The sequence below is a fragment of the Cyprinodon variegatus genome, unplaced genomic scaffold, assembly GCF_000732505.1.
Source record: "Cyprinodon variegatus isolate N-32 unplaced genomic scaffold, C_variegatus-1.0 Scaffold146, whole genome shotgun sequence".
NCBI lineage: Eukaryota > Metazoa > Chordata > Actinopteri > Cyprinodontiformes > Cyprinodontidae > Cyprinodon > Cyprinodon variegatus.
In genome coordinates this window covers 873,411-899,412 of record NW_015150599.1, presented here as the reverse complement: position 1 = coordinate 899,412, position 26,002 = coordinate 873,411, and the positions used below count along the sequence as shown (strand labels likewise).

Genomic DNA, 26,002 nt, shown 5'->3' with positions numbered 1-26,002 from the left:
AGATGCTTCAAAAGGCTTATAAAGTTAGGATTTGTTTGTCTCACCTCTGTGTTCAGGTGGTTGCAGGCAACCAAGTCAATAATCTCAGGAACAAACACTCAAGCACTGACGGCCAAGGCTGACCTGCTCAAGGAGGAGGTGGATGAGGCCATGAACAAAGTAGAGCTTTGCAAGGTAACCAATGAAAACACAGATGGCTTCTTGATGGAAATTGTAACCTGATCATCACATTGATCAGTCGAACCTTTTCACCTCTTTGCAAAGATTTGCCTCAGTACTAGGGCTGGGTATTTTCGCCAAAGTCCTGAATCGATTCGATTTTGATTAATAAAGTTGTAAATCGATTCATTTCGATTTGATTTGTTTTTACTATAATGAAAGTGGTTCAACTGTGTTTCAAAATACTCATGTATTTTATTTCTTCCTGTCATATTAAACACAAAGTGCAGACTTGTAAATCAGATAGTTTAAGCTTGAGATGTGAACAAAACTGTCTAAGTGCAAACTTTTTTGTGAAAAGTGAAAAAGTGAAGCCTCACTCACTCATGCATGAGCTGCATTATCTCCACTGTACAAACCATATTTGCAGCGTTGTCTGTAACAACTACAGGGTGCTTGCTGGTCAGCCCCCATTTGTTAATGTCTTCAGTCAAGCTATTAGCTATATTTGCAGCTGTCTGGCTTGAAGTAATCTTGAGTGCATCTTTCCTGCTCATTTGAATGTGAACATCATGTACTAATCTATCTCTTCCCTAGACATCGATTTTGCAAAAATGTAAAGGAATCGATTCAAAATTGATTAAATCAATTTTTTTACCCAGCCCTACTCAGGCTGATGAAACGTTTCATGAAGTTAGATGCAGGTTAGAATCAACAGTAGCTGATGATGCTAGTGTTTGGAGCTGATTACCTCTGCTGGATACTGGCTTGATTAGTGACTTTTACAGCCTCCATAGTCTTAATAAAAACAAAGTAGAACATAAAGCTGGAAAGGAAATCATGACTGTGGTCAGTTTCCCAGACCTCTTAATGCTGACGAGCTTAAATGATTGAAATGCTTGGTCAGCTGTGTGTTTGCACACACCACTGGCTTCAGTTTGCAGTAAGCAGTACATGACGTGTTCCTGTTCAGAAAGTCCTTGAGCTTCTCTTTCACATCTGAGCGGTGGATCCAAAGTAAAACTGCCTGCCTGAGAACAGAACTTTGTATTTGAATCTTTTGAACATGTTTAACATTTGGCCACCTTACAGAAAAAAAGTGCATTTTAACCGGATTTTTCCATGCTACACTTTTTTTTCACTAATGGAGATCAATTAGATTTGTGTTCCTGAATCAGACCTTTTTGTAAACATGTTCAGGTCTGTGGGGTTTGTCCACAGTATCTCCGACTGTGACACTGAAAAGTTTCTTTGGAAAAAATCTCAAGCTCACTCAGATTGGAAGAACATCACCTTCAACAAAACTGTTTTCAAATCCTGCAGAAGATTCCAAGTTGTATTGAAATATGGACTTTGAGTAGGCCGTTTTAAACCCAGATAAAGCTTTGATCTACTGTAAGCCATCTATTGTTTGTCTGACTGAAGGTTAAAGCTGAATGTCCACCTCAGTAACTTTTCACCTGCATTTCCCCCTGAGGAAGAAATATAGAGTGTTTGTTTCACTATTGTTGCAAGACAATATAAATGGAAATAAAAAAAAAAAAAAAAATGCTTTTCAAAAAGGAAACTTGAAAAACATTTTAATAAAAAAAAAGGTTTTGAGTGTAACTCTGTTTTCTCCATTTTATATAAAAAAATCACATATTAATGTTTTTAAATAAATTTAATATATTTGCAACTGTTTTTTAGAGATTTTATATTTAAAAATTTTCTTCCCAAATTTCATGTTTTTTTTAGGCTTGAGTTTTACTAATTGCTCTCTTTTCCAACTGAATTTCAGACCTTATGAATCCTAGCCCAATATAAAGGCTTACTCTTCGCACACTTATTTGCCAAGAAAATGTTTTTGCTAATATCTGTGTAGACCAATAGAAATCCATATTGGCTCCTCCCTCCAGAGGGAAGGCCACCCCCAGCAGTGATGAATATATAATAAAGAACTGCAGCATCCCCTCAGCATGATGCTGCCACTTTCTTTTTTCACCGTCTTAATAAAGGCCAGGAAGCTCTTAATTTTGCAAGACAACAAACACATGCTTGTTTGAAACATGCAGAGAACACGTCAAATGATCCTTCTTGCAGCTCTTCCATAAAGTTGATTCGATGCTGCATGATACCGCCACATCAAGGATGCTGTGTTAGTTGGTAATGTTTACGGTTAGTTGTATGTAGACGGAAAAACATCAATTATGGTCTCCTAATTCCAGATAATTTCCGTCTATAAGTCAATGCTCTCCTTGTCCTGCCGGTCAGTCCAGGTTTACATCTATGTCTTGGTAGGGCTGCAGATAATCCATCCTCTCACCTTGCTCAGATGATGGATTGATCAGAGCTTTAGGAGATGTTTAAGGCTCTAGAACTAAACCCGGCTCTAAACTGAACTTTCTCCCTGACTTGTCTGTTGGGTTCCTCTGTCTTCATGCTGGTTGAACCTCTGAGACTAGAATAATAGAACCAGAACAGCTGCTGTGTTTATAATGTCTCTGGACTGGTTGGCCTGGATTTATTTTATTGGAGTCTAAAGGGGTTGAATCCAAAAACCTGCCACACTTTCAAACATCTCTGAAACACTTTCCCCTCTTTCTGCATTAATGAAGATGAAACATTAGTGCATCTTTCAATAAAGATGTACTAATATGTCATCTTCTGGTAAAATCCCACTAAGGCCAGCAGTAAAAGACAATCATACTTCTTTTTTGTTTTTGTTTTGTGTATTTGTTATATTTTTAGCTTTCATTTCACACATATTGTGACTCGTTAGAATAAAAATGATCTGTTTCCCTCCTCTTGCTCTAACAGGATCAGCTTGCTGCAGACATGTACAGTTTTTTCTCTAAAGAAGGAGATTATGCCCACTACTTTGTAACGGTGAGTGCTGCAGGTCATCATGTCCCAAATGTTTTCATGGTGGGACTGTCCATTGTGAACACTCACTGTTCTCTGTTCATCTGTGTTTCTGTAGCTCTTAGAGGTTCAGGCTGACTACCACAGGAAGTCTCTCACTGTACTGGAGAGCGTCCTGCCCACCATCCAGGCTCAGCAAGGTAAAATGTGTGCAAATATACTAGTTTCATTTTTAACAGCCTCACGATTAATATGAATGCATGATCTAAATGGAAAGACTTGGATTTTGTTTTCGTTTCTTTGCCCTTCAGAACATATGGCTGATTGGTCTCTAGCTTTTCTTTTTTCCCCCTTTGCACAAAACAGATGCGGTCTGAATCAGAACCACCCATTGTCCCAGCATGAGGCGATGACTCACTAACTCCATACTCACATTAACCCCAGCCTTCTCTCAGTTTATGCCCACCTGGTTTTCCCCTTCACTCTGTTCCCCCTCTGCTCGTCTCCTACTTATTTTCACATAGTTTTAAACATGGAGAGAATCCTCTGTGTCCCTCCTGCTCTCAGATAGTATGTTTGTCTTTTAGAAGAGTAAACATTGGGGAAAAGAAAGTCTTTGACCCAGGATTTGCTACTGAATCCTGAATCTGAGAAAAGAACTGCTCTTTAAAGCAGCTGTAATGTTTCCTTTCATGTTCCTTTTACCAATAACTATTCTGCTCAGACTCTTGGATGGAAAAACCCGCATTTGGAACCGCATTGGACGACCACCTGAAGAGGAGTGGCAGAGAGATCGCTCTACCGATAGAGGCCTGCGTCATGATGCTTCTGGAGACCGGCATGAAGGAGGAGGTGAGTTGGAAGCTGAAATAAGGCTGATCTTCTCTCAGAACATCCCTCATTTATAAGAGTGTTATCTGGTGAAATTAGACTTTCCAATTAAAACCAGTTTTTTTTTAAAGTTGCTGCCATTTTGGATGAGTTGTGATCCTTTGGGGCAGCTGGAGAGGCTTTGTTTTTGTTGCTTCTGAAAACAGTAAATGTTAAGTCTTGTTTCTGCCTTTGGTCTGTGGTCAGAGCTCATGCTTGATTACTCAGACTTTACATACTATTGGCACCACTGGTTTCCACCAGATCAGAGACATTCCTTCCACAGCATCACGTGTGTTGGTATCACAGAACATCATTCAGACAGCAGATTAGCTCTGATCAGAATAAACATTAAGAAAAAGCAGAAAGGACTCTGAAACCAGGGCTGCAAAAGCGGACTGATGTTCATGTGGCCCAGAAAGAGAGAGCTGGTGTTGGCACTGTTGAACCTTAACTGAGTTTCCTGTCATTAAAGAGAGACCAACTTTAAAAGCAGCACCCTTAATTCTAGATGCTGTTAATGAGGGAAGAAGTTACCAAGCCAGAGGGAGTTAGAATTGTAGCAGATAACAGGAAGGCTAAATGCTTATATAACCCACGTCTTTTAAGACCCAAGTTGCTCTGTTTTTAAACTCTTTATGGACCTAGAGATGGGGCCGATTTGATCCAGGATTGGTATCTGGTTCTGATACCAAAGGACCGACTGGAAAATTCTGATCCAGCAACCCACCAGTCACGTCTATGCTTTTGGATTTAATGCTATAAATCTGCAGACTTTCTGCCAGCTGCTCTGCTCGCTAGCTGCTAACTGTGGAGTGGATTTCCTGCTCTGTAAACAGAGGCAGCTTTAATGAGACATATAGTATATTTAAAAAATGTAAATTATCACTGAGTCAGTATATATAATGTGTACCATAAACATGAGGTAAATCGTATTTTATTTGTTGATGGGAGCTGTTTGAGAATAATAAAAATAAAAATTATGCTTTTCATGCACTATACATATAGAATTAGATGGAGTTTATTAAGATGTTACTGAAACAAAGTTAAGGTACTGATGTTTTAAGTATCGCTAAATTTCAAAGATTAGTTAATTTGCATGTTTGCTGTTAGGATGGGATTTTTTTCTTTAAACTTTTGACTGTTATCCTGTCTTTCTTTTCTTAAGAAACATATTCAAACATATTCACCTGTAGGGATAAGTTTATTACAGTACAGAAATAAAAAATAAATCAATATTATTGATGATAATAAAGTCAGCAGAGATCTGTTACCAGACTGGAATCAGAACAGAAGTGATAAAATGTGGATCCCAGTGTGAGCATTGATAAGAATCGCCTCACATGGAGTCTTGTGGTTGTATAATGCTGACTGCACCAATCATGCTAATGGCTAATATGTAGTGCTAAAATGTCTTCTTTGTTTTGAGATGTTAGTAAATCTGTATTTTTGAGAGATACATATCTTTCTCTTATCTCAGCTCCATCTATAAGTGATAAAAAACAGATGTTCTGCTGGTCTAAATCAGTGCCACCAGTTTAAAAGTTTACAAAGAAAATTATAAAATTTTGAACAGAAATAAAGTAAATATCTTGAATTGTTTTCCTCTTGCTGCATATTTTAAATAAATGTATTATGATTAACTCATGTTTTAATAGTTTTATCTTATTTTTAAGTTTGGATGTGGAAGAATACGCAATACCAAATAAGGGTTATTTTCCTCTGTTAGCTGCTGCTTCCAGCTTATCTGAAGTGAATGTTGCAGACTTTATAAAAGCCTGATGTATTTCAGATGCATTACAGCTGTTTTTAAGAAGCTGCTGCTGTTCTCGGCAGCTTTAAGGTAAGATAAATGTTAGCAGCTGAACATAGATGTCGTTTCTCATCTTGCTTCCTGCAGTAGCTGGATCTACTCCTTGTTCTTTATTTGAACCGCTGACACAGTTCAAACGTGTCTCATTAGGAGCAACATGGAGCTGGAGCTGTGCTTGGCTGCAGCACTGATTGCTGACAAGTTCAGAAGGAGCTGGAAATGTTTTCACCTTCACATTAAGATAGGAAATAAAATGAAAAGCAGACTTTTTTTTTCTTTAGTTTTAACATGGTGAGTCACTGTGCTGCAGAGAGGATTTATGATCTGTCAAATGTCTCCTTCCAGAGCCCGATTTAGAAAACAATACAATACACTTGTCTCCTGTCAATAAATCACATCTCTTTGCGTCTGTCCCTGTGTAACAGACTGTAAGGCAAACTTCTTCATTTGTTGCCGTCTTCCGTTCCTGACAAGTCTAGTCTCTGTCATTATGAGGTGAGGACAGACCTTGTCTGTTCGAAAGTAAATACGTGGCTGTGCTCAGGCTGCAGGGTGTGTTTGTTTGCCTGATTCATTATGCCGCAGATGGAGTTTACAGCACGGATCTATACCGACTATATCTGCGACGCTGTGTTCACAACAACAATGTTGCCTTGTGTGCACATGCGTTTGTTTGCTTCTGCTCATGTGTTTCTGTGTGTGTTAGGGTCTATTCAGGATTGCAGCTGGGGCATCAAAGCTAAAGAAGCTAAAGGCAGCGCTGGACTGTTCCACTTCACAGCTGGAGGAGTTCTACTCCGACCCCCATGCCGTCGCTGGTATGCCCCAAACTCATCACACAACGGCCTAGCATCCCGTGTGCTCATTTATTCGACCAAAACTGTATTTTTATCCAAAGAGAAAGCAGGATTGTGTTGGAAATCAATGTCACAAGACTGCAAAATTAAATCCGCTCAGTTTATAACACATGTAGAGGTGATCACCAAAAAGAGACGCTGCTCTGAATTACAGCGAAAGTGGTTCAAATATCTGTTCAGTTGCTAAAAAAATCCTCTTGTTTGTTTTTTTGTTTTTTTCCTCAGGAGCTCTGAAGTCTTACCTGCGGGAACTCCCTGAACCCCTAATGACCTACCAGCTTTACGATGAATGGATCCAGGCCTCCAGGTAAGACTCAGAACTCAATAGATTTAGTCCAGTTTAGCCGAGGCTAATAAAGCAACGTATTTCTGCTCTCCTCTGGTTGTAGTGTGTCAGACCCAGACAAACGGCTGCAGGCACTCTGGATGGTCTGTGATAACCTACCAAAGAACAACAAAAACAATTTGAGGTTAATTTACCTTAACTTTCTAGTTTTAATCAACAGTTCAAGTTTCTTTGCTGCTTAACAGACGGCATGTTTTTTATGCAGGTATTTGGTGAAGTTTTTGGCCAAACTAGCTCAGGAAAGCGAGGTGAACAAAATGACACCAAGCAATATTTCCATCGTCCTTGGACCCAATCTGCTGTGGGCCAAGACTGAAGGGTAGGCAGACCACTGCATGCTTCTATTCCTACACAGTTCAGTCAGCTTCTCTGTTTGTTAGGAAGCATCTGATTTTTATTTTGCCTCTTCCTGCACACCCAGGAGTCTGGCTGAGATGGCTGCAGCTACTTCAGTGCATGTGGTGGCCATTATCGAGCCCATCATCCAGCATGCTGACTGGTTCTTCCCTGAGGGTAAGTTCTGGCTCATCGTTGCATCTGCTGCTCCCATGGCGACCGCGCCTCCTGTGTTTGGCCTTCGGGAATTTGTCCAACATCAGTTGATACTTTATTACATCCCTATTATTTTCTTCTTTATTAAAAGCTTTTCTTTGTTTTAAATGTATTTTATTACAGATATAGAGTTTAATGTTTCCGGTATGTTTGTGATGCCGACACCTGCATCCAACCACAATAATCACCTGGATTATGACTGCAGCACCATAGAGAGGAAGAGGCCTGGCAGTATGGTGGGACCAGAGAACGACCCTGCTCGCAAAGACAAGTAAAAATCCATCTGCTGCTTCCTTCTAGAAGCCTTCTCTATGCTTTTTATTCCTCGTTGTTTCCATTCCCAGAATAATCATTTTAATTAGATCCACAGTTTATTGCTTCAGTGTCTTTGGGGTTTAGGGATCCTGGTCTTTTTTTGTGGCTTTAGGATAAATCTTTGTTGTTTTCTTTCTCTCTTCTTCACACTCCCCCCGGCCGCCCCCCCTGTAGTGCCTCTAACAAGCACTCGGACCACACCCTTCGTAGAGGCAGTAACACCTTAGGTAGAAAACAGCACACTTCACCTGCCTTCCAGCCTCCTTTACCCCCTGTGGAGGCTCAGATGCTGGGGCACGGGGCCGGCCAGGCCCCTCAGTCCTCGGCTGAAGCCCAGCCACAACCTACAACAGGGGGGTCAGGGCAGGACGCTGCTCAGCATAGCTTGGTGCAGGGTCTGGCTGCTCTGGCAGCTGCTCAGCAGCTTCTAGCCCAGCACACAGAGGAACTCAGGTAAGAGCTGCTGCCCTGCACGTCTGCTCCTGGTGGGAATGAGCCTGCATGCTGTCAGTCAGATGTGCATGCCATTATCCTTTTAGCGTTTGTATTATAGTGTAGATCTGCCTTCACTGACATCCAGATGCCTGCTGAGCTGCAAGGCTCAGGTTGGTTTGATGTGCAGTCCTGTTCTCACAAGTCCAACCACAAACTTTAACATGATTGTTTGGAAATCACCAAGAGGCAGGAACACTTTAGGTGTTAAAAGGAGAAAAAGAGATTCATGCCTTTTAAAAGCTCTGGCTGCAGATCTGTGGGTTTAGATCTGGACTTTGACCCATGAGCCGGCCTTGATCCAAACCCTCCATTGTTGTCCTTCCGGAAGGTGAAGCTCCTCCCCAGTCCCAGTCCGTCTGCAACCTCTAGTTTTACTTGTGTGTTGTTCCATCATACCTCTCCATGAAAGAGATCTGTTCCATTTGTTTTCTAACACTTTGCATTTAGGTCAAAGTTCAGATTTAGTATCATTTGACCACAGAGAACCTTTCTTGGGTCATCCTCCACATGGCTTTAGACAGACTTCCCCTGAGTGATGGCGTCAGATTTCCCTGTGTTGAGATCAGGCTAATAAGCAGGTTTAGATTGTAGGTAATCTTTTATTTTTGTCTGTTTATTATATTAAATCCCAATAAGAACAAAAAAGGTTGGTTTTTAGAAGTGAAAAAACTGTGTAGAAGATAGACATGTCGAAGGTGATGAAGCTGATTGACTTCAGGACATTTCTATCTCTTCTTCCTCACTTTGGATCAGTCCTTTTCCACCGCTAGATGAAACAATGGAGTTTTGTCTGAAGTCGGCCCACAGAAGAAGTTGAACAATAGCTTCTGTCTGTCTGCTATCGGTCACTGAGGACACATGTTTACCTCTGTCCTCCCCAAATCCAAGGAATCAGCAGGAAGGCAGCAAAGACTGGCTTAAACTGCCTGTATCAGTCAGACTGTACTGGATCTGTTGTCCTACAGCTCGTGTAGGAAAAAGCAAATCTGGGTGAGACTTTGAGATCTTTGTGTTCTTTTCTAAAGCAACCCAAAGCTGCGGGACTCGGCACCAGCGCCCACTTCTGTGCCTCAGAAGAACGGTTCTGGAGGAGGCGGGTCGTCTGGAACGTCTGGGACCGGATCCATGGGGCCCAGTCCACACATGATGCGTAGAGGTGAGAGTCGGCGTTCTTTCATATGTGATCAGGAAGGCAGGACGTGTAAGAGACGTTCAGATGTCCTAAGCATGTCCTCTGGTCTTTCCAGGAACCAAGAAGCAGGCGCCTGCACCCCCTAAACCACCCAACCCTCCACCCAGCCAGCCTCTGAACCCGGCCAACCAAACCTTATCCTCTGGACCATCCCAGTCCCTCAGCCCCACATCCAGACCCCTCAGCAGCCACTCCCCCACTTCCCCCTCCTCTCCCACCCCACAGCCGTGCGCTACGCCCAGGCGCCACTCCAACAACCAGCCTCCCATCCACGCACCCAACCATCCCCCTCCTGAACCTCCGACCCACCCCAGCCCACCGGCGCAGCCCGCTTCCATCACCCAAACCCCCAACTTCACGGAGCCTTCACCTCCAAACACGCCGACTCCTCCTGACACCCCTCCGCCTCCCACAGCAGCAAACACTGGCCAGGAAGCAGCTGCTCCTCCGTCCCCGTATCCCTACCAGTCCGGTTCACTTCCTCGACCGCGTCCCATCCCCAAACCTCGAAACAGGCCCAACATGCCGCCGCCGCCGCAGCCTAGCACCCTGAGCAGCGACTCCAACGGGGTCTGCGCCGCCGCCTTCAAGACGATGGGTAGGTGTCTCTGTGAGCCGATGCATGTCTCAGACTTCCTGCTGAATACTGACGGTCGGCTGTCTAACAGTCTCACATTGTGATGCTTCCACAGGTTAGAGCAGCACTGAGAGGTTTGTAGAAAATGTCCTGGTACCTTCTGCACCTTGTTTGCTCCCCATCAGTCACCATTTTCTGTCTCCTGTCCCAGTCCTGAAGCTGGACTGTCTCCTTTCATCAGTCCTCCTGAGATTTAATACTCAAAGACAGCAAATCTGACAGGATAAACTATATCTCCATTCAGCTTTGAATACGCAGCTATTAAACACCAGAAATTTGACAATAATGAATCTCAAATCTCAAAACCTTATTCTGCTTCTGTTCAAATTTTCTTTGTAAATAACAGGACAGAATACAGAAAAAAAAAAATCTGAATTAATTTCCATCAGACCTTTGCTACACATTAAAGCCTAATTGAAAAAATAAAATAAAATACCCTGAAGACTCACATCCTCTTTATGAGACTGGAAATCCTCATGATTTTAGCTCAAAGTTATAAATCTGAAGAGGTCTAAATAATTGAGTATTAAATAGCAGAAATGTCTGTTTTGGAGCCAGAAGAGGCTCCATGTTTCCATGATGCAGCCAGGCAGCATCAAAACCTTCATTTACCATTTTCCCTGAACCTCCACATCATCTGGAAGACATTCTGTTCAGATTACAGGATTCACACGTGGATCTGAACTGATTCATTTGATCATTTTTAATCTCCATCAGAGGTGGGAGCAGAGCTTTGAGGCCAGTGCGGGACGCTGGGTGTCCTCTGTCTTTCTAAAGACATACGATGGATTTCCATCCCATTCCCTCCTCATCACATCCACCAAACCTCACTATTCTGACCTGCTTTCTCTGCTTTCATGCTCTGATCCTCACCTCTTGTGAGAGAACACTGCCACCTGCTGTTCGAATGACAGAACAGCGTCTGTGCTGCTCACAGCTTTAAAGCTGCACGTTTGTTCACATTTTGTAAGGGCAGGTAGATCCTTGTGTTTAACCATCTCTGGTTGGGGAACACATCACCGTGCACACTCTGTTTAAAAGTTGCTGTTTGCATCGCTCATACAAGCTAACTTTCCAAAAGAAGATTTGCAATTTTTCCACTCTGTTAGACTCACCCCCGTTAAGTGAAAATGGGGACGAGCACGTAGGACGGCCTTATGTAAACGTATCACCAGAATGATTGACAAGTAATAGGACTAATTATTTTGACGATCCAGCAAGAAAAAGAACATCCTCCGCTATACCTTTAAGAATTCATGGAGGTTTCTGTTTGTAACGAAAGAAAATCTGAAAACTTTCCTTTAGTAAAGCTGTCTATGGATTGTGCTCCTCTGCTTCCTCCTGGTCACTCTGCTCCTCTGTGTTGCCTTTTAGACCCGGCGGTGTCTTTAAAGGGACTCGGTCGGGCTTTGATCCCTGAGCTCGCTGTGGACCAGCAGCCAGTGATGATGGCCACCACCACCTCCTGCAACCTGGACACTGAGAGCACCGCTCTTTGAGGACGAGACGATGACATCACGGGTCCAGTCATCCACCACGCTGACTCACCAGGCCCTTTTTCTCTACAGCTCAGATCCTCATCTAAAGCATGAACGAGTTCTTTCTGGATGGAGGATATGTGTATAACACTGCCCCCTGCTGGCTGCTGTCATGGAGGAACCCTTGAAGCCAAAGTTTCTGTTTCCACACACTGATGTGATGTCAGCAGGTTAAGATGGTTGTTTCCACCCCTGCCCACACACAGAACGCCATCTTTGTTTTCCAAGGGCAGAACCTTCTGAATTAGCTTAAGACACTGCAACCAGCATTAGAGCGTTTGGATTGAGCTGACGAGACTTCCTGTTTGTCGTGTTTTTTTTTTAAAACCTGTTTTATATAAACAGTGGCCTTAGAACAAGAAGGTGATGGTGTGGTTCTGCAGCACGGAGCAGGAAACGAGATGACTGCTGGTTTTCAGTCATCGCCTCTTTTCCCCCCTCCCTCCGTTTCCCTCATGTTTGTATTTATTTCCCGGGTTCAGAACACACATTCCTTCTTTTCTTGCCATGATGCAGTTCAGTGTAGCTCCTGCCTTATTGGTTCCTGACAGAACCACATTTGATAATTACTGTAGCGCTTAGGGATTCTCACAGTCGGCCTTCAGGGACATGAGGACAGTGGTTCGATCCCCTCAGCAGAAGTCAAAATATTCTGGTTGTATTTACGTGTTTTGGGTTTTCTGAGCGGAAAAAGTTGGGTTAACCCCCAGATGTCAGTATTGTCGCCCTCTGGTTCTGCTGGTCTGCGTCAGAGTGAATGTAGAGAACAAGCCGGTTCTGACCAGCCCAGAAGCTGCTCCTGGAGAACCGGTGGTTCTTCTCCTGCCTTCCCCTCTGAGCTGAGAGGAGCAATCTCAGTAATGATGCAGGGTTAGACTTCATCAGATCAGAACCTCTTTTTTATTTTTTATTTCTTTGCTGCATTGAGTGTGTGTGAATGCCTTGGTTAGTTTGGGCTCAGACAGAATTCTGTTCTGAGAGAACTGACCCGTTATGGTACATGAAGAGAAGGCGTTGGACTCTGCAGCTGCTCTGCTTTCTCTCCTGTACCTCCATGCCTTATCCTTCTGCATCCTGCAGGCTTAATTATTCTCTTTCAGGCAGACGCCGTTAAACTGTTGATAATAAAGCTAAAGTTTTGAGCTCAAAGGTTTTGGATTGATGCTGTCTGAGCTTAAATATGGAAGAAATCCTGTAATATGAAAGCTTCCCAAAGAAATAAAGTATATAAAGATTAAAAATGCGGTTGTGTTGTGATTGATGTGAGATCTAGATGTTCCAGAGTCAACAAGTTTATCAGATGGAAAGGACCAGAGGCAAAATAAAACCTGCTTCCATTGATCAAGGGAAATATTAACTGCTGAAACATCTTAGAAAGAGATCAAAAAGAACACTAAGACTCCTCAAAACCCTGAAGAAAGTCCAGCTACCAGTTTCAGACCTTTAGCTAAACCTTGCTCGGGTTCTGGAGCAGAACAAGGATCCAAAGCCAACCAAGGTTTTCATCTGAGTGGCTAAAAAAAGACTAGTGAAGGTTTCAGAGTGGCCTAGTCAAAGTCTGTTGCTGTTTTCTTTCTTTCAATGTCTGAATTTAATCAGTTCTTTAGAGTGGATTTGATCAAAATTCCTTCTTATTTTGGGCCAAGGTTTAGTTGGGACAGATTTGTTCATTAATGAAATTATAGTTTCAAAGCAGTTTCTTGTTTTTATTACGGTTCTGAAATATCTGAATGAGACAAATTGGGAAATCGTCCATCAACATTGAACCCATCTTCACATTTTTTTTTTAGTTTGCAGGCAGAATTTTAACCCCCCTCGTTCTAGTCGGAGGAGCAACATCTCTGTTATTCTAGAACTTTTCATGTGTGAAAGTGTGAGTCAAACAGACCTGAACTGGACTCATCTCAGCTAACAGCATCTGAAGGTTTGGACATATTTTCAAACCTCTTCAAAGATCCAAAACATAGTTTTTATTGAAAGCAAGCAGAAGGATCCCACCATCACAGAACATCAGCGACTTTCAATGACAACATTAAAAACAGAACCTATAGAATTACAGAGCTGTGTTTTATCGCTACCAGCTGCTCATCCTAAGCAACATGCCGGGACGACAAGCTGGTTTTAACTTGATGCTGCTGCTACGGCTGTTGCATCTAAAGCTGTGCTAGAAGAACATTCATGAATAAGAAAATAAACCGGGCTTCTATAGAACGACCCGACTATACAACACAGACAATGATGCATAGAAAGATCATAGAGCAGGAGAACAGCACTGAACAGGAGAGGACCGTTTCCATTCAATTAACTGGCATCTATTTCCTGTGGATCATCATGGTTCCCCTTTAAACATAAAGTGGTGCAAGAATCTGGATTTAATCCTGACTTCATTAAGTCCCTTTCTGAACCAAACCACATGTATCTGACTTCATGTTAAGCCTCGTCTCCAGTGAACCTTTTTACTAAGAAAGGGATAAAAATCCAGATGATTTGAACATTCAGCAGCTGTTAGATCAGGGGTCTGCAACCTTTAAAATCCAAAGAGCCATTCTTACCCCACCAAGCAAAAGGCATTTAGAGCCACAAATAATAAATAACCTTTAAATAAAACACATTATTTTGGGTAATGTCTGCTATATGTGGAAGTATGGAAGCATAATGACCTAGAAAACAAACAAACAAAATTGGTCTGTTTTTCTGATCAATTAGATCTTTTTTACAAAAATAAAAAATTCAGTTTTTTTCTAAATCAAAGACACAATTAAAAGCAAATAAATAAAAACATTCAGTTTTTATGAATTAACGACAATGCTGCTGTGGTTTCATAATGGATGTTCCACTACTGTTGGTTTTCATGTTCCATTTTTATAGATTAATTACCTTCGCTAAGGAGGTTATGTTATAGGAGAGTGTGTGTATCTGTGCACAGGATAATTTGAAAAGTTTATAAAAAAATTTTTTTATCAGGGGTGCACCTCAAGAAACAATACAAAAAATATTGGTTATGATCCAGATCATAATCTGGATACAGAAAGATTCTCTAACAATGTGAGATATGAATATTTGCCGGAACAAGCAGTTCCCTACTAAACCACAGGGTGGCAGCAGTAAGTATTGACAGCCTCAACATCAGACTCAAAAAGTTGGAAGATAAAAACACAAGAAAAGGGAAAATTGTTGGCTTGTTATCAGCATCTATTGAAACAGATTTTAAGGACATTTGTTTTTTTTGTTTTTTTACCAGAGTTCAGCCTCATGCCATGGAACAATTCTTTAAATTTGGTAATGATCCAAATTGTGTGCTGGTTTTAGCTATAAGTGTCACAATTTGGGGCTAAATTTTCTCTTCATTCTATCATAATTCAGAAAAACACCAATTTTGTTTTTTTGCTTTTTAGTTGAATGTTATGTTAAGGACATCTATTGCCATTTTAAACAACAATCAGGTTATTTTTATTTTCAGAAAGATGAAGCATGGCTTTTTGCATATAGGTTATCAGATGTAGAAACATAATTAGCAAGTCAATGAAAAGAAAAAAGAAAACATATTTCTAATAATCCATATTTCTTATATGAAAATTAAATCAAATTTAAAAGGCTACTGCATTATTTGGTTCTTTATATCATTTTAATAAACTATTTAGGGCCATTTTGGGGAGTACAAACAGCTGCAGGTTGCAGACCCCTGCATCAGATTGACCTGCTGAAAATATTTTCTTTTATTTCAAACGTTGAGATTTTCAGCCCAAAGTGAAACAGCTGAGATCGTAAAGAACCGTGCAGGATGTTCGATTAACCAGGACAGGAAGGTCCAGAGGAATGAAAAGAGTTTTCAGAGGAACCATCTTCTTCAGGAATTTCCTCCCATTTGGAGCCTCTCCTGGAGCTCTCGGTTCTGAGCCTTACTGAGATCCACCGGACCTTTCAGGACATCAATGGACCCGTCTCCAGACGAGCCCCGGGTGGAGCGAGTCAGAACCAACCTTCTAAAGCTGCTAAACTAAAGCATGTGATGTCACACATTTCAATAATAAGAATAAATAACATTCTCCTGTAAAAAGAGATGGAAATAATGTCCAGCAGAGGTTGGACATGTGGACACCGGTTCCAGCACCTGATGTGGTCCGGTCTGGGTGGGTCCAGTGTCCTGGAGCGGACCGTGTCTCTGTTCCTGTGGGTGTGAGCGTCTCAGTGGGGTTCTTGGCACTTTGGTTGATGGACAGCAGGGAGGAACCTTCTAGATCCTACCAGGCCAGAGGAGAAGACAGTCGAGGGCTTCGTGGGTTTTCAGTTGTCTGGGTCTCACTGAGCGCTCTCTGAAAGACAGAACCAGAACCTCAGCCGGATTATCAGGCTTGTTTTTGATTATTTATCTGATGGAGGCCCAATTATTTTACAGCTGCAGGCAGTTTGTCTGGTTCTAAAAAGCCTCCCAGCTATTTTGGGCTGAAGCTGTCAAACATTTGCTGAAGATGCAACCAGTCCTAATAAAGCCCGGCTTATTGTAGGTGCACAGCGGAGCGGGTCGGTAGGCTCACCTCAAACTTGGCCATGAATTCTGCAAAGATGCCGAAGAAGGCGTCTGTGCTGGTGGACTTGCTGTCCTCTCCAAAGTAGGAGGCCACCTTGGAGAACTCCTCCATGGCTCGGGACTGCAGGGACTCCAGAGACTGGATGGCAGGATGACTGTTCTCCAGAAAACTCTGTGGAAGGAAGAAGTTTCAGCTCTCTGATCACATTATAAAGGTCCGGTTTAAAGTGCCTCCTTTAAGTAACTCTGGTGCTTCTGGTGTGTTTTTAGTTTCAGTTCAGAACCCTGTCTTTGGTTTCTGTTTTTTGGTGAATGTTATATTTAATGGTTTGGCTTACACTCATAACAGAAGCAAAGTGGTCCTCAGCTGTTGCTGGGATCTTCTGGCAGGCTGTGCGAATGTCCTGGACTGTAGTGTGAAGGTCATTCAGCTCTGTGGTGATCGCTCTCTGGTTCACTGGACCGGAAAACAACAGCAGCAGCGGTTTAGCAAAGGAAAACCAATAAGATAAATGTTTCTATGGAGAAAAGGTTTCCTTAGTACCTTTAGCCGCCAGGGGAACTGTCAGCAGGTCTGCAGGGAAGTTCAGCAGCTCAGGAAAGTGTTGGCACAAAGACTTGGCCAGAATGTGAAGGAAAGTGGACTTTCCATCCACCGTCTTCGTGGTGCTTAGCTGCGAAAATGAAGAGAGGAAATGTGTGAAAGTGGGAACAGAGAAGAAGCGAGCAGGTTGAGAGGAGAGCTTCCAGGCCGCACCTCAGTGAGGAAGTTAATCTTGAAGCTGGTCGTCCTGTGGCTCTTAGGCTGGCCGTTGTTCAGGTAATTTCCCATCGCCAGAACAAACTGTGGGCAGAGAGGAGGCAGAAAAACATTCAGCACCACCAGAACTGCTCAGGCCGACCCAGACCGGTGAGCCTGAAGACTCACCTCCAGGATTTTAGCCAGCTTCTTGCTGCTCTTCAGCTCCACTGAGGCCTTGTAGATGTAGTCAAAGGCCACCTTCATCTCCTCCGTCCTCTCCTGCAGCGTGGTCTTAAAGTGGAGGCTGCGCAGGCGGGTCTTATACTCCGGAACCATCAACATCTGAAACAAACAAACCCTGTTATTCACAGGCGGACTTCTCCTCTGTGGTCCAAACGGGCTCATTCCAGCTACCTGGAAGATGAACTGGTCCGGCTCGCTGAGTTTGGCCGGGTCCTGCTCGAAGCGCTCGTACTGCTTGACCTCTTCCTCGTCGGGGGCGTAGAGAAGCAGCTGCTTGATGTGGGCTGGCTCCAGCCGGTCTGTGTTCAGGTTCATCAGAACCTGGCGCAGCTCCTCAGGGGACAGCTTCAGATGTGCAATGAGTATGGCTGCAGGGAGGGGGGGGTGGGATTTATCTCTGTGGTTCTGCTCTGATGGAACCTCCTATTAATGTTCCTGCAGCTTCTGGTTAGAAAATCTTACATTCTGATTGGCTGCAGCAGGTTGATCTATGGTTTACAGACTGACTCTCCATTTAGTTCCTTTAACACTGTCATGAGATAACCAGGCTTTCTATTTCCAGCATAAACGTCCAAACCTGCAGTAAAAACTTGGTTCCTTCACCGTTTCTATCATAGAATCCGGTTCTGTGACGGGAAAAATTTTTTCCACTCAATTCCTGTTAGGCCTCCAGTAAAGGAGCTTGTTTTGTTTATTTTTTTGCACAAAAGTGCTGCTTATTCTCTGTCTAAAAGCTGTACAGAACACACACACTCTATGTATACAAAATGACAATAAAAGTTGTCTAAGTCTAAAGAAAAAAGTGTTTGCTGAAGCAGAACACCTGCTAGACAAGGCTGGATGTGAGTCTTATCTTGGCTGATGCCTCAGAATGTTCTTTTAGAGGTTTTGGAATAGAGGCCAGACTCTTTTACATTCAAGGTTTATTCAACATTTTACTCCTTTAAATTGTTTTGATCAACTGTATGTGGAGACCTTCACAGGTCTTTGCAGACTTTAAATTAGTCAGAAAAACCTTGTCTAGAGGAGAACAGGCAGAAACATTGGAAAAGACCGTAAGTTCCTTGTTGCATCTATCTGTTCTGTTAAAATAAAGAGTTGCTTCAGTGGCGCAGTGGTTAGCACCAACAAATAGTACTTGATGTGTCCTTTCACACCCCCTCTCTCACCCCCTCTTTCCTGTAAGCCCACTGTTGGAAAAAAAAAGAGCCACTAGTGCCGTAAAAACCTAAAAATTTCCCCGCCTCAATTTTTAAATCCATTTTAAATATACATTCAGATTTCAGCTACACCTCCATCAGTTTGCAAAGTATTTGCCAGTGACAGAGAGAGGGTCACTCCTGCTCAGCTACAGCAGGAGTCGTTTCACCGCATTTTAGGACGTTTAGAATAAGATTCCACCTTCATGAAGCTCCAGGTTTACTGGAAAACAGGAGCTGCAGTGAAATGTGTCAGAAAGCTAAATAAAACAAATTAACATCACCACAGAACAAGCTGCTGGATAAAAACAAGATGAGCAGATAGAGATGAAGAGTCAGGAAATTTCAGGTATTTTAAGGCTCCCATGTTTTCAGGCAGGGTTGGACCAGGAGTCAAAATAAAATGAATCATTGGAAAGAAAATTCTTGGGGAATGGTTTTATATCTGCTCCGATTTGGGCAGATGAACATGGTTTCAGTCGTTTTACGCACCTGCTTCAGTCTGCCTGTAGGTCCCTCCTCTTTAAATGGTGTTTTTGATAACAATGAATCTCTGAAATTGGTTTTTGAAGCTCTGTGTGGTTTCTATTTCATTTAAGAGCAACAATCAATCAGAACATCATGACTGATGCATCAGAAGAGCTTTTAGGAATATTGGGATTCGTTTTCAGATCCTATCTGGAGCACAATATGAAGCAAAAACTACTCAATCAGATTAGATCCGAGGTTCCTCAAGGCTCCGTTCTTGAGTCTGTTTTAATTATCATTCGAAGACCAAAACATGGAGTACTAAAAAGTCTCTAACAGATTCTAACGACACTCCTTCTGTCCCCATTCATACAATCTAACAGTTTGTAAAGCTACAACATATGATGCCTTTCAAAATAAAACCTTTTCCCACCAAAATAACATAAAATCTCCCCAAAAGTCACTTTTTTAGAAATAAAGAAGCTCTTAGCTTTTAAGCGTTTCTTTCCTAACTGATCTGTGAAGGTTCTTCGAAGTGGGAGGTGTTCTTACAGGCGTTGTAGGCCTTCTTATGGGACAGTATCTCCACCACGTCTTTCTTCTTGAGGTTCTCTGGCAGGAAGGCTGGTTCTGGAGGAGAAACTGATCATTTTAACAAACGTGTCAATATTTGTTCTCCAGGCACCAGGGGGTGTGAAAAGATGAGGATGATGATGCAGCTTTGTCCACTGAATGGTTATCAAACAGGACTCTGCTTTTTACAGAGCTGATATGATGCTTCCTGCAGAGGTTTTCAGACCCTTAGACCTAGCAGCTATATGATCTGGATCAGGAACCAGAATGTTTCCTTTTTCTTACAGAAATATCAGTGCTGATTTGCACTCAGTGACTCTGTAGAACTAAAACAACAAACACTTTCTACCTCACCTGAAAAAAACAAAAACTTAGTCTTACTTAATAGTCTTACTTTGAAGGGTCATGAAAACCTGAGCAAAGCAGAGCCGCAGACAGCTGACCTAACAGACGGAGGATGGGTGATGGTGCCGTATGGAGAATGGTTGCACAGGAGCAGAAAACATCCCGACTGGGAACAGACTTCAGTAAGCAGAGATAATGATCAACAATCAAATGAAAAATACATTAAAACATGATTATTAATGACTGGCAGCCATGATGTAATGTTTGAAGTTGGACGGTGGCAGGAGCATCACTCACTGGGTCGGCGCTGAGCTCCAAAGTGCAGGTCCAGGTCTAAGTACTTCACCATGTCACTCAGCTTGTCATAGTCGGAATCTTCTCTCAGCTGTAAGCAAACCAAGACAGACTCGTTAGCGTCCACCATTCCTGTTTGTTTGGTGTTGCTGTGACTCATGAGAGACAGACGAAGCTTTGTCCTCCGTCGTAGGAGGGAGAAACGCTGCAGCCAAACTGGGAAGATTCACAGCTTTCTTTCTGCTGGAGTCGTGTTTGTTGTGTGAGCGCCGAGCGACGCCAGAGAACAACCGATCAGAGCTCACCTGACCCCAGATGGTTCCCTCTGAGTTCTCCACCTGCTCCCAGCGCAGCCTCTTCACACTCATGTGGTTGGTGTCAGACGCCTGCTGGCCCGGTTTGGGCAGAGGAGGTGGGTCGCAAGGTGGAGGCAGTGGTGGAGGAGGAGGAGGTGGAGCCTTTAAAAAGAGGAAATTAGCAAATCATTTCAGGATTGATTTTTTAAAATTATTAGTATTTCATTTTTATTATTGGAAACTGACGTCTTTAATCAGCGTGATTAAAGACAAATACCAAAACCTGAGGAAGTTTTCTGACCTTTATACACCATTATACACCAGCATAATGAAAAAAATAATTCAGTTCAGTCTGTTTCTCTAAAAATAAGTTGATCCTCTCTTGATTTGAGCATGAAAATAAGAAAATATGCCAATGGAATAAGATTAATTATGTTTAAGAGGAAAAAACTCAATTATTTTATTTCAAGAGGATAATATATAAAGAAAAATTCTAATTCCAGTGAAAATCATCTCATCTACCTGTTCAAATTAAGAGCAAATACATTTATTTTAAGACATTTTTACTTTAGTCTTTGCAAAAAAATGTAGATCTAAATACTGTGGATCAATAATTTGTAGGAAATATAGCTGGTCAGAGTTAATGGATGATGGCTGAGGGTTATCCTGAATGAAGACCTGGAGAGGACCTGAAATTGGGTTGAGATAGAATGGCCTAGTCAAAGTCCAGGCTGAAATATAATGAGAATCTTTAGTCAGAAATTTCCATGCAGTCTGACAGAGTTTAAACAGAGGAAGGTAGATTTATAGACAAACCTAATCAGATCAAACCGTGAATGCAGAAACACTTCAAATAGACATGAAGGGTTCTGCCGGGTTGCTAAAGAACAAGACGGGGTTCTTGCTTTGATGCCGGGTTATTTCTGTTTTCTGTTGCTAGGAGCTCTGCTGCATCTTCTGAAGGATGAAGGAGAGAAAGATGCATGTGTTACCTGTTGTGACTGGAGTTCCTGTGGTGAGCTCTCGAAGCTGGAGGTGTGAGTGGGGAGGGAGGAGTGGGAGGCGGGAGGCTGGGACAGCACCGAGGAGCTTTGGTTCTGGGCTGGGCTGGGGTCCTGCAGGGATGCTGGGAGGGGACCCTGGTAGCTGTGCTGGTGGTGGAGCTGGTGGTGCCTGTGCAGGACCAGCTGGCTCGGCCTCAGCTGCTGGGGGGACGGCTGGGGGGATGGCTGGCGGACGGGTTGGGGCTGGCTCAGCTGACGGGGGAGGTAGCTGGCGCGAGACGGCTGGGAGGACCGCAGAGTCGAGAAGTTCAGTGGGGCGATGCCCTGCGTGAACCTAGTGGATGAGGCTCTGAAGCGCTGCCGAGCTTTCTCCACCTCCTCTCTGCTGGGTTTGTGCAGAGGCGAGCGGCTGGACAGGAGGGTCCTGGGAGGAGGCGGGGGTGGAGGGATGATGGGGTGATGCGGCTGGAAGGGCATCCGGCTGCGGGGGACGTGCTCCGGAGAGAAACGCACGGGGGGCAGAGGGTCGGTGAACTGGACGGGAGGAGGTATCAGAGCCTGGAAAGGAGGAGGGGGCGGAGGGCTCTGGTCAGGAGGTGGTGGGATCGGTTCAGAACCAGAGGAGTAGGTGGGAGAGGAGGCCTCATCGCTGCTGCAGTGCTCCTCGCTGCTGCCGCTGCTGAGGCGGCGGGAAAGGAAGTCCTGGTCGTCTGGGAAACTCATCTGGAGGAAGATGGAGGGCATTTATAATTAATGCAGTTTAACAATTAGCTGCATCCTGAACTTTAAAAGGCAGGAAGTATAAACGTATAAGTGGAGCAAAAACTGAGCAGAGGGCTCAGAGGGTGTGAATACTTCTGGGCTCATGATGCTGCATGAAAAAGCTGTAAAGCACTCAAACAAAAAACTTTGTTCTTTTTCCACTTTTTTAAACCAAATATATCCGACTCTGATCAGGCATAACATTATGACCCCCTTTGATGCAGGAATCTCTTTTCTCCTCATCCATCAGGGGTCATCTCTGCAGCCCCAAACGCCTGTAACACGTGGAGGTCATATTGTTGTGCCTGTTCGCTGCAGATGCAGATGTGATGTGGAGCCTGAAGCTTGCAGATATAATTAGCTTCTACTGAGTAACGAGTTTTACTCACAGGTGCAGTTCTTCTTCTGAAACCATGACGACCAACGTCATCAATCTGTTTGTGTGACACAAGCGTTGGTTGGAGCAAATATCAGAGCTGCTCAGAGCTCAGAGGTCATGTGTTTTTTTTAACGCAAAGTTTGTAAAGTTTAAAGCTAAATGTTTTAAAGTCGTCCGTAAAGGATGGATTAATATCATTTCAAATATGTTTTTTTTACTAAAACCGGTAATAAAGAGAAGAAGTAGTCCTCCTCACCTCTTCATAGTCGTTCTCGCCGGGCACAAAGTCGTCGACCAGAGTGACCCGGTGACCCAGCTGCTCGCTCAGGGCGTCCAGGAACTTGTCTGTATCTCGACTCCGAGGCGGGCGAGAGAAGGTGAACAGCTTCTTGCGGCGGGTCAGGGTGTTGGGACCGCTGTCCGGGTGCGGAGGGGAGGCAGGGGGGCTCTCCAGGCTGACGTAGGGGTTGGACTCCACGCTGCTCTGGTGCTGGATCTCATACACAGTGGTGGGAAGAGGCTCCTTCCAGGAGAGGGATAGGCCGGACTTTCTGTTGCCTAAATGGATGGAAATCGGGGGAAAAAAAACAACATCAGAGCTTCTGTGATTAAAACACATCCTCCTGTTTCTACCAGCTGTTAACTTCTCCATCATGTTATTATGGGGAGTTTTTCCATGAGGTAACCTTGGCAACAAAGAGTTCCTTTGCTGTCATATATGCAGGAGTAAACTGCAGCATTTGAATGTGTTTGGGCTCCAACGCATTCAAACATCAGTGGCTGTCACGTCATGATGGAGAAGAACCTGTTTCTATTTGTCTGCATGAACCAAAGAGTCGGATCTTCTCTCACATAACGAGATCATGACATCATTCATCTGCCATCAGGGCCAACATCCATATCCTTTAATCATATATATATGTTTTTTTTTTGTCCAATTGTATCATTTAAACAATTAGACCCTGGTGGTGAATGAGCTGAAACCACTGATGGAAGCATGTATCTGAGTGTTTATGTCTGTGTGTGTGAGCGATACCTGTGAGAGGGGGCAGCGTGAGGGGGGAGAGAGAGCGGCCGTAGGCCTCAGTCTGTCCCACCACCTCAGGCTCTGCGGGGGAGACGCTCTTCCCTGTGTACATGTTCTCCAGCTCCGTGTACACACCTGTCATCTAAGGGGGGGTGAAGGCATGATCAGCTGATTAGCACACAGTCGCTGCCGCACGTTTGCTCTGAAGGTTTGCAGCGCTCAGATGCTGAACTGTAAACCTCCAGATAAACCGAGAGCTACAGACTTATTGGCAGCCTTGGTAACGATGTGAACAAACCTTAGAATAAATTCATCTTCGAAGGCAGAAGGACAGCTTCGGATAAATGTTTCTGCCACATGTGGAAACATAAAAACGTTGCTGCATTTCCATTACAAATGTGCAAAAAACTATATTAATATTTTGGTAATTTTGAAAATGTCAATTACAGTATTTCCATTATAAAAGAAATCCAATTAAAATAGCGCATTAATACGTTTATTCAAGCGATATCTCTTGAGTATAACACGACATTGGTGGATGTTAAGACTCTTGCACGACCGTGCTGATCAGCTGTCTCCAGTGTTAACAGACATCTTCATCACCTCACTGGCGACATGTCACAGGCCAACCTGCTTCAAATCCTCCTCTAGTATCCCTGTTTCCAATAAGCCAAGGTCCACAGGACTTAATGACTTTACAACCGTTGCCCTGACCTCTTTGGTTATGAAGTCCTTTGAGCTCCTTGTGCTTTGACACCTGTCTGACAGGAAGCAGCACATGAAGCTGGGAAAACATGTCTCTGATTCCCAGCTCATCAGCACTGGTTCCTCCAGGGCTGTGTTCTTTCTCCTCTGCTCCTCTCCCTTATACACCAACAGCTGCACCTCCAGTCAAGTCCTGTCAAGCTTGTGACATTAACGGACGACACCGCTCTCATTTGACCTATCTCTGATGGTGAAGAGTCCGCCTACAGGTGAGAGGTTCACCATCTGGCTACCTGGAGCAGGGAGAAGAACCTGGAGCAGACCGCTCTAAAAACAGTGGAGATGGTTGTGGATTAAGGGAAGAACTCAGCCCCAGGTCTCCGCATCACCCTCTGTGGCTCCACAATTGACAGTGTGGAGTCTTTCCGCTTCCTGGGAACTATCATCTCACAGGAGCTGAACATCAACTCCCTCACCAAGAAAGCCCAGCAGAGGGTGTACTTCCTGTGGCAGCTGAAAAAAATCCAACCTGCCAAGGACAATGATGGTGCACTTCTAATCCTCCATCATGGAGTCCATCCCTATCTCCTCCATCACCATCTGGTACGCTGCTCCCACAGCCAAGGACAAGGGCAGACTACAGCGCGTCATCCAGTCTGCAGAGAAGGTGATTGGCTGCAATCTTCCATCTCTTCAGGATCTGTACGCCTCCAGGACTCTGAGGCGTGCAGGGAGGACTGTGGATGATCCCTCGCACCGCAGCCACAAACTATTTCAGACACTTCCCTCTGGCAGGAGGCTGCGGTTCATCAGGACCAAAACCTCACGCCACAAGAACAGTTTCTTCCCATCCACTACCAGCCTTATCAACAAGGCCAACAGACCCCATGACACTGACACTGTCTCTCTCCCTTCCCCGTTCAGGACCTAGAAGCTAAAACCAACGTAGCATCTTCAGACATCCTGCATTACATTAATGCAGTCTACTGCGTATATAGTATATTGTTCTGAACTATATAATGTATATAGCTATAGATTCTGTATTCTGTATATATATAATATATATATAATTTGTCTGCATCATCAACATCAAGTCTAATTGCTTGTAAGTGCAAACCTACTTGGTAATAAATATGATTCTGATTCTATTGTTTCAGCCACAGCTCTAGTACTCATCGCTTTCATTGTCTCATAAATGTACAAAATTGTCTCTTAAAGAATCCAAATATGCCACGCCACAGTTTACACTTGGTTTCATATCCCCAAAAACATTTTTTAGAAGGGTTGGATTGGTGCCGAAATGTGATTATGAAACTGCCTGTAAAATTATCTGAATTTCTTAAACAGGTATCAGATTATTGGAAGATGATATTTTCCCACTGATGTTTTTAGAATGAACTCAAAATCTTCTGTTCTTCTCTGTTAATTTTAGCCAAAAAAATATGGACAAATACAATACCTCAGTATTTCTAATGCTTTGACACATTTTCTCAGTTAATTTCAATAAAAAAAAAATCTGTAAAAAAAATATATATTTTTATTGAGAAACATACGTTTTTTTCAAAATGTGAGGGTTTTATTCAGGGTTAGGGTTATTATAATTACAATCCGTGGAATATGGTGGTTAATGGAAATGCAGCTACTGATGCTAAGGGAAAGACCAAGTAACATATGCTTTACATTAAAATTAAAGTATAGCTAACTGACTGAAGCTAATTAAAAAAGATTATTCCAAAAGTGGATTTTATTTCAAATTGGATGTGTATGAAAATGAATTTATTTGTAAGTTTTATATCTCTAGTCATCCAAGGATGCCAAT

The 26,002-nt window shown here is 43.2% G+C and overlaps 2 protein-coding genes across 7 annotated transcripts in view; one reads left to right on the top strand and one right to left on the bottom strand.

Moving 5' to 3' along the window:
* Window positions 1-12,836, top strand: part of LOC107086260 (rho GTPase-activating protein 17-like) — a 35,992-nt gene extending 23,156 nt beyond the window's left edge. For 4 of the 6 annotated variants that reach the window (XM_015377082.1, XM_015377083.1, XM_015377085.1 and 1 more), the window contains 14 exons: window positions 57-174; window positions 2,959-3,027; window positions 3,122-3,203; window positions 3,728-3,855; window positions 6,393-6,504; window positions 6,769-6,850; window positions 6,933-7,013; window positions 7,095-7,208; window positions 7,311-7,402; window positions 7,565-7,712; window positions 7,931-8,209; window positions 9,277-9,407; window positions 9,499-10,041; window positions 11,455-12,836. In XM_015377082.1, the coding sequence (XP_015232568.1) occupies window positions 57-174; window positions 2,959-3,027; window positions 3,122-3,203; window positions 3,728-3,855; window positions 6,393-6,504; window positions 6,769-6,850; window positions 6,933-7,013; window positions 7,095-7,208; window positions 7,311-7,402; window positions 7,565-7,712; window positions 7,931-8,209; window positions 9,277-9,407; window positions 9,499-10,041; window positions 11,455-11,579 (2,104 nt within the window). In that variant the 3' untranslated portion in view covers window positions 11,580-12,836. Of the gene's footprint in view, window positions 1-56; window positions 175-2,958; window positions 3,028-3,121; window positions 3,204-3,727; window positions 3,856-6,392; window positions 6,505-6,768; window positions 6,851-6,932; window positions 7,014-7,094; window positions 7,209-7,310; window positions 7,403-7,564; window positions 7,713-7,930; window positions 8,210-9,276; window positions 9,408-9,498; window positions 10,042-10,135; window positions 10,155-11,454 lie in introns of all 6 variants that reach the window. The other 2 variants (XM_015377086.1, XM_015377087.1) reach the window with 2 other exon arrangements.
* Window positions 12,837-13,604: 768 nt separating this feature from the next.
* The window catches only part of grid2ip (glutamate receptor, ionotropic, delta 2 (Grid2) interacting protein), a 23,892-nt gene continuing 11,494 nt past the window's right edge, over window positions 13,605-26,002 (bottom strand). The window contains exons 7-18 of the mRNA XM_015377038.1: window positions 22,708-23,009; window positions 21,299-22,033; window positions 20,316-20,468; window positions 20,014-20,101; window positions 19,351-19,428; window positions 17,303-17,499; window positions 17,075-17,230; window positions 16,904-16,990; window positions 16,691-16,820; window positions 16,485-16,603; window positions 16,154-16,318; window positions 13,605-15,931 (exon numbers count right to left, since the gene is read on the bottom strand). Coding sequence (XP_015232524.1) covers window positions 15,860-15,931; window positions 16,154-16,318; window positions 16,485-16,603; window positions 16,691-16,820; window positions 16,904-16,990; window positions 17,075-17,230; window positions 17,303-17,499; window positions 19,351-19,428; window positions 20,014-20,101; window positions 20,316-20,468; window positions 21,299-22,033; window positions 22,708-23,009 — 2,282 coding nt within the window. The 3' untranslated portion in view covers window positions 13,605-15,859. The remainder of the gene's footprint in view (window positions 15,932-16,153; window positions 16,319-16,484; window positions 16,604-16,690; window positions 16,821-16,903; window positions 16,991-17,074; window positions 17,231-17,302; window positions 17,500-19,350; window positions 19,429-20,013; window positions 20,102-20,315; window positions 20,469-21,298; window positions 22,034-22,707; window positions 23,010-26,002) is intronic.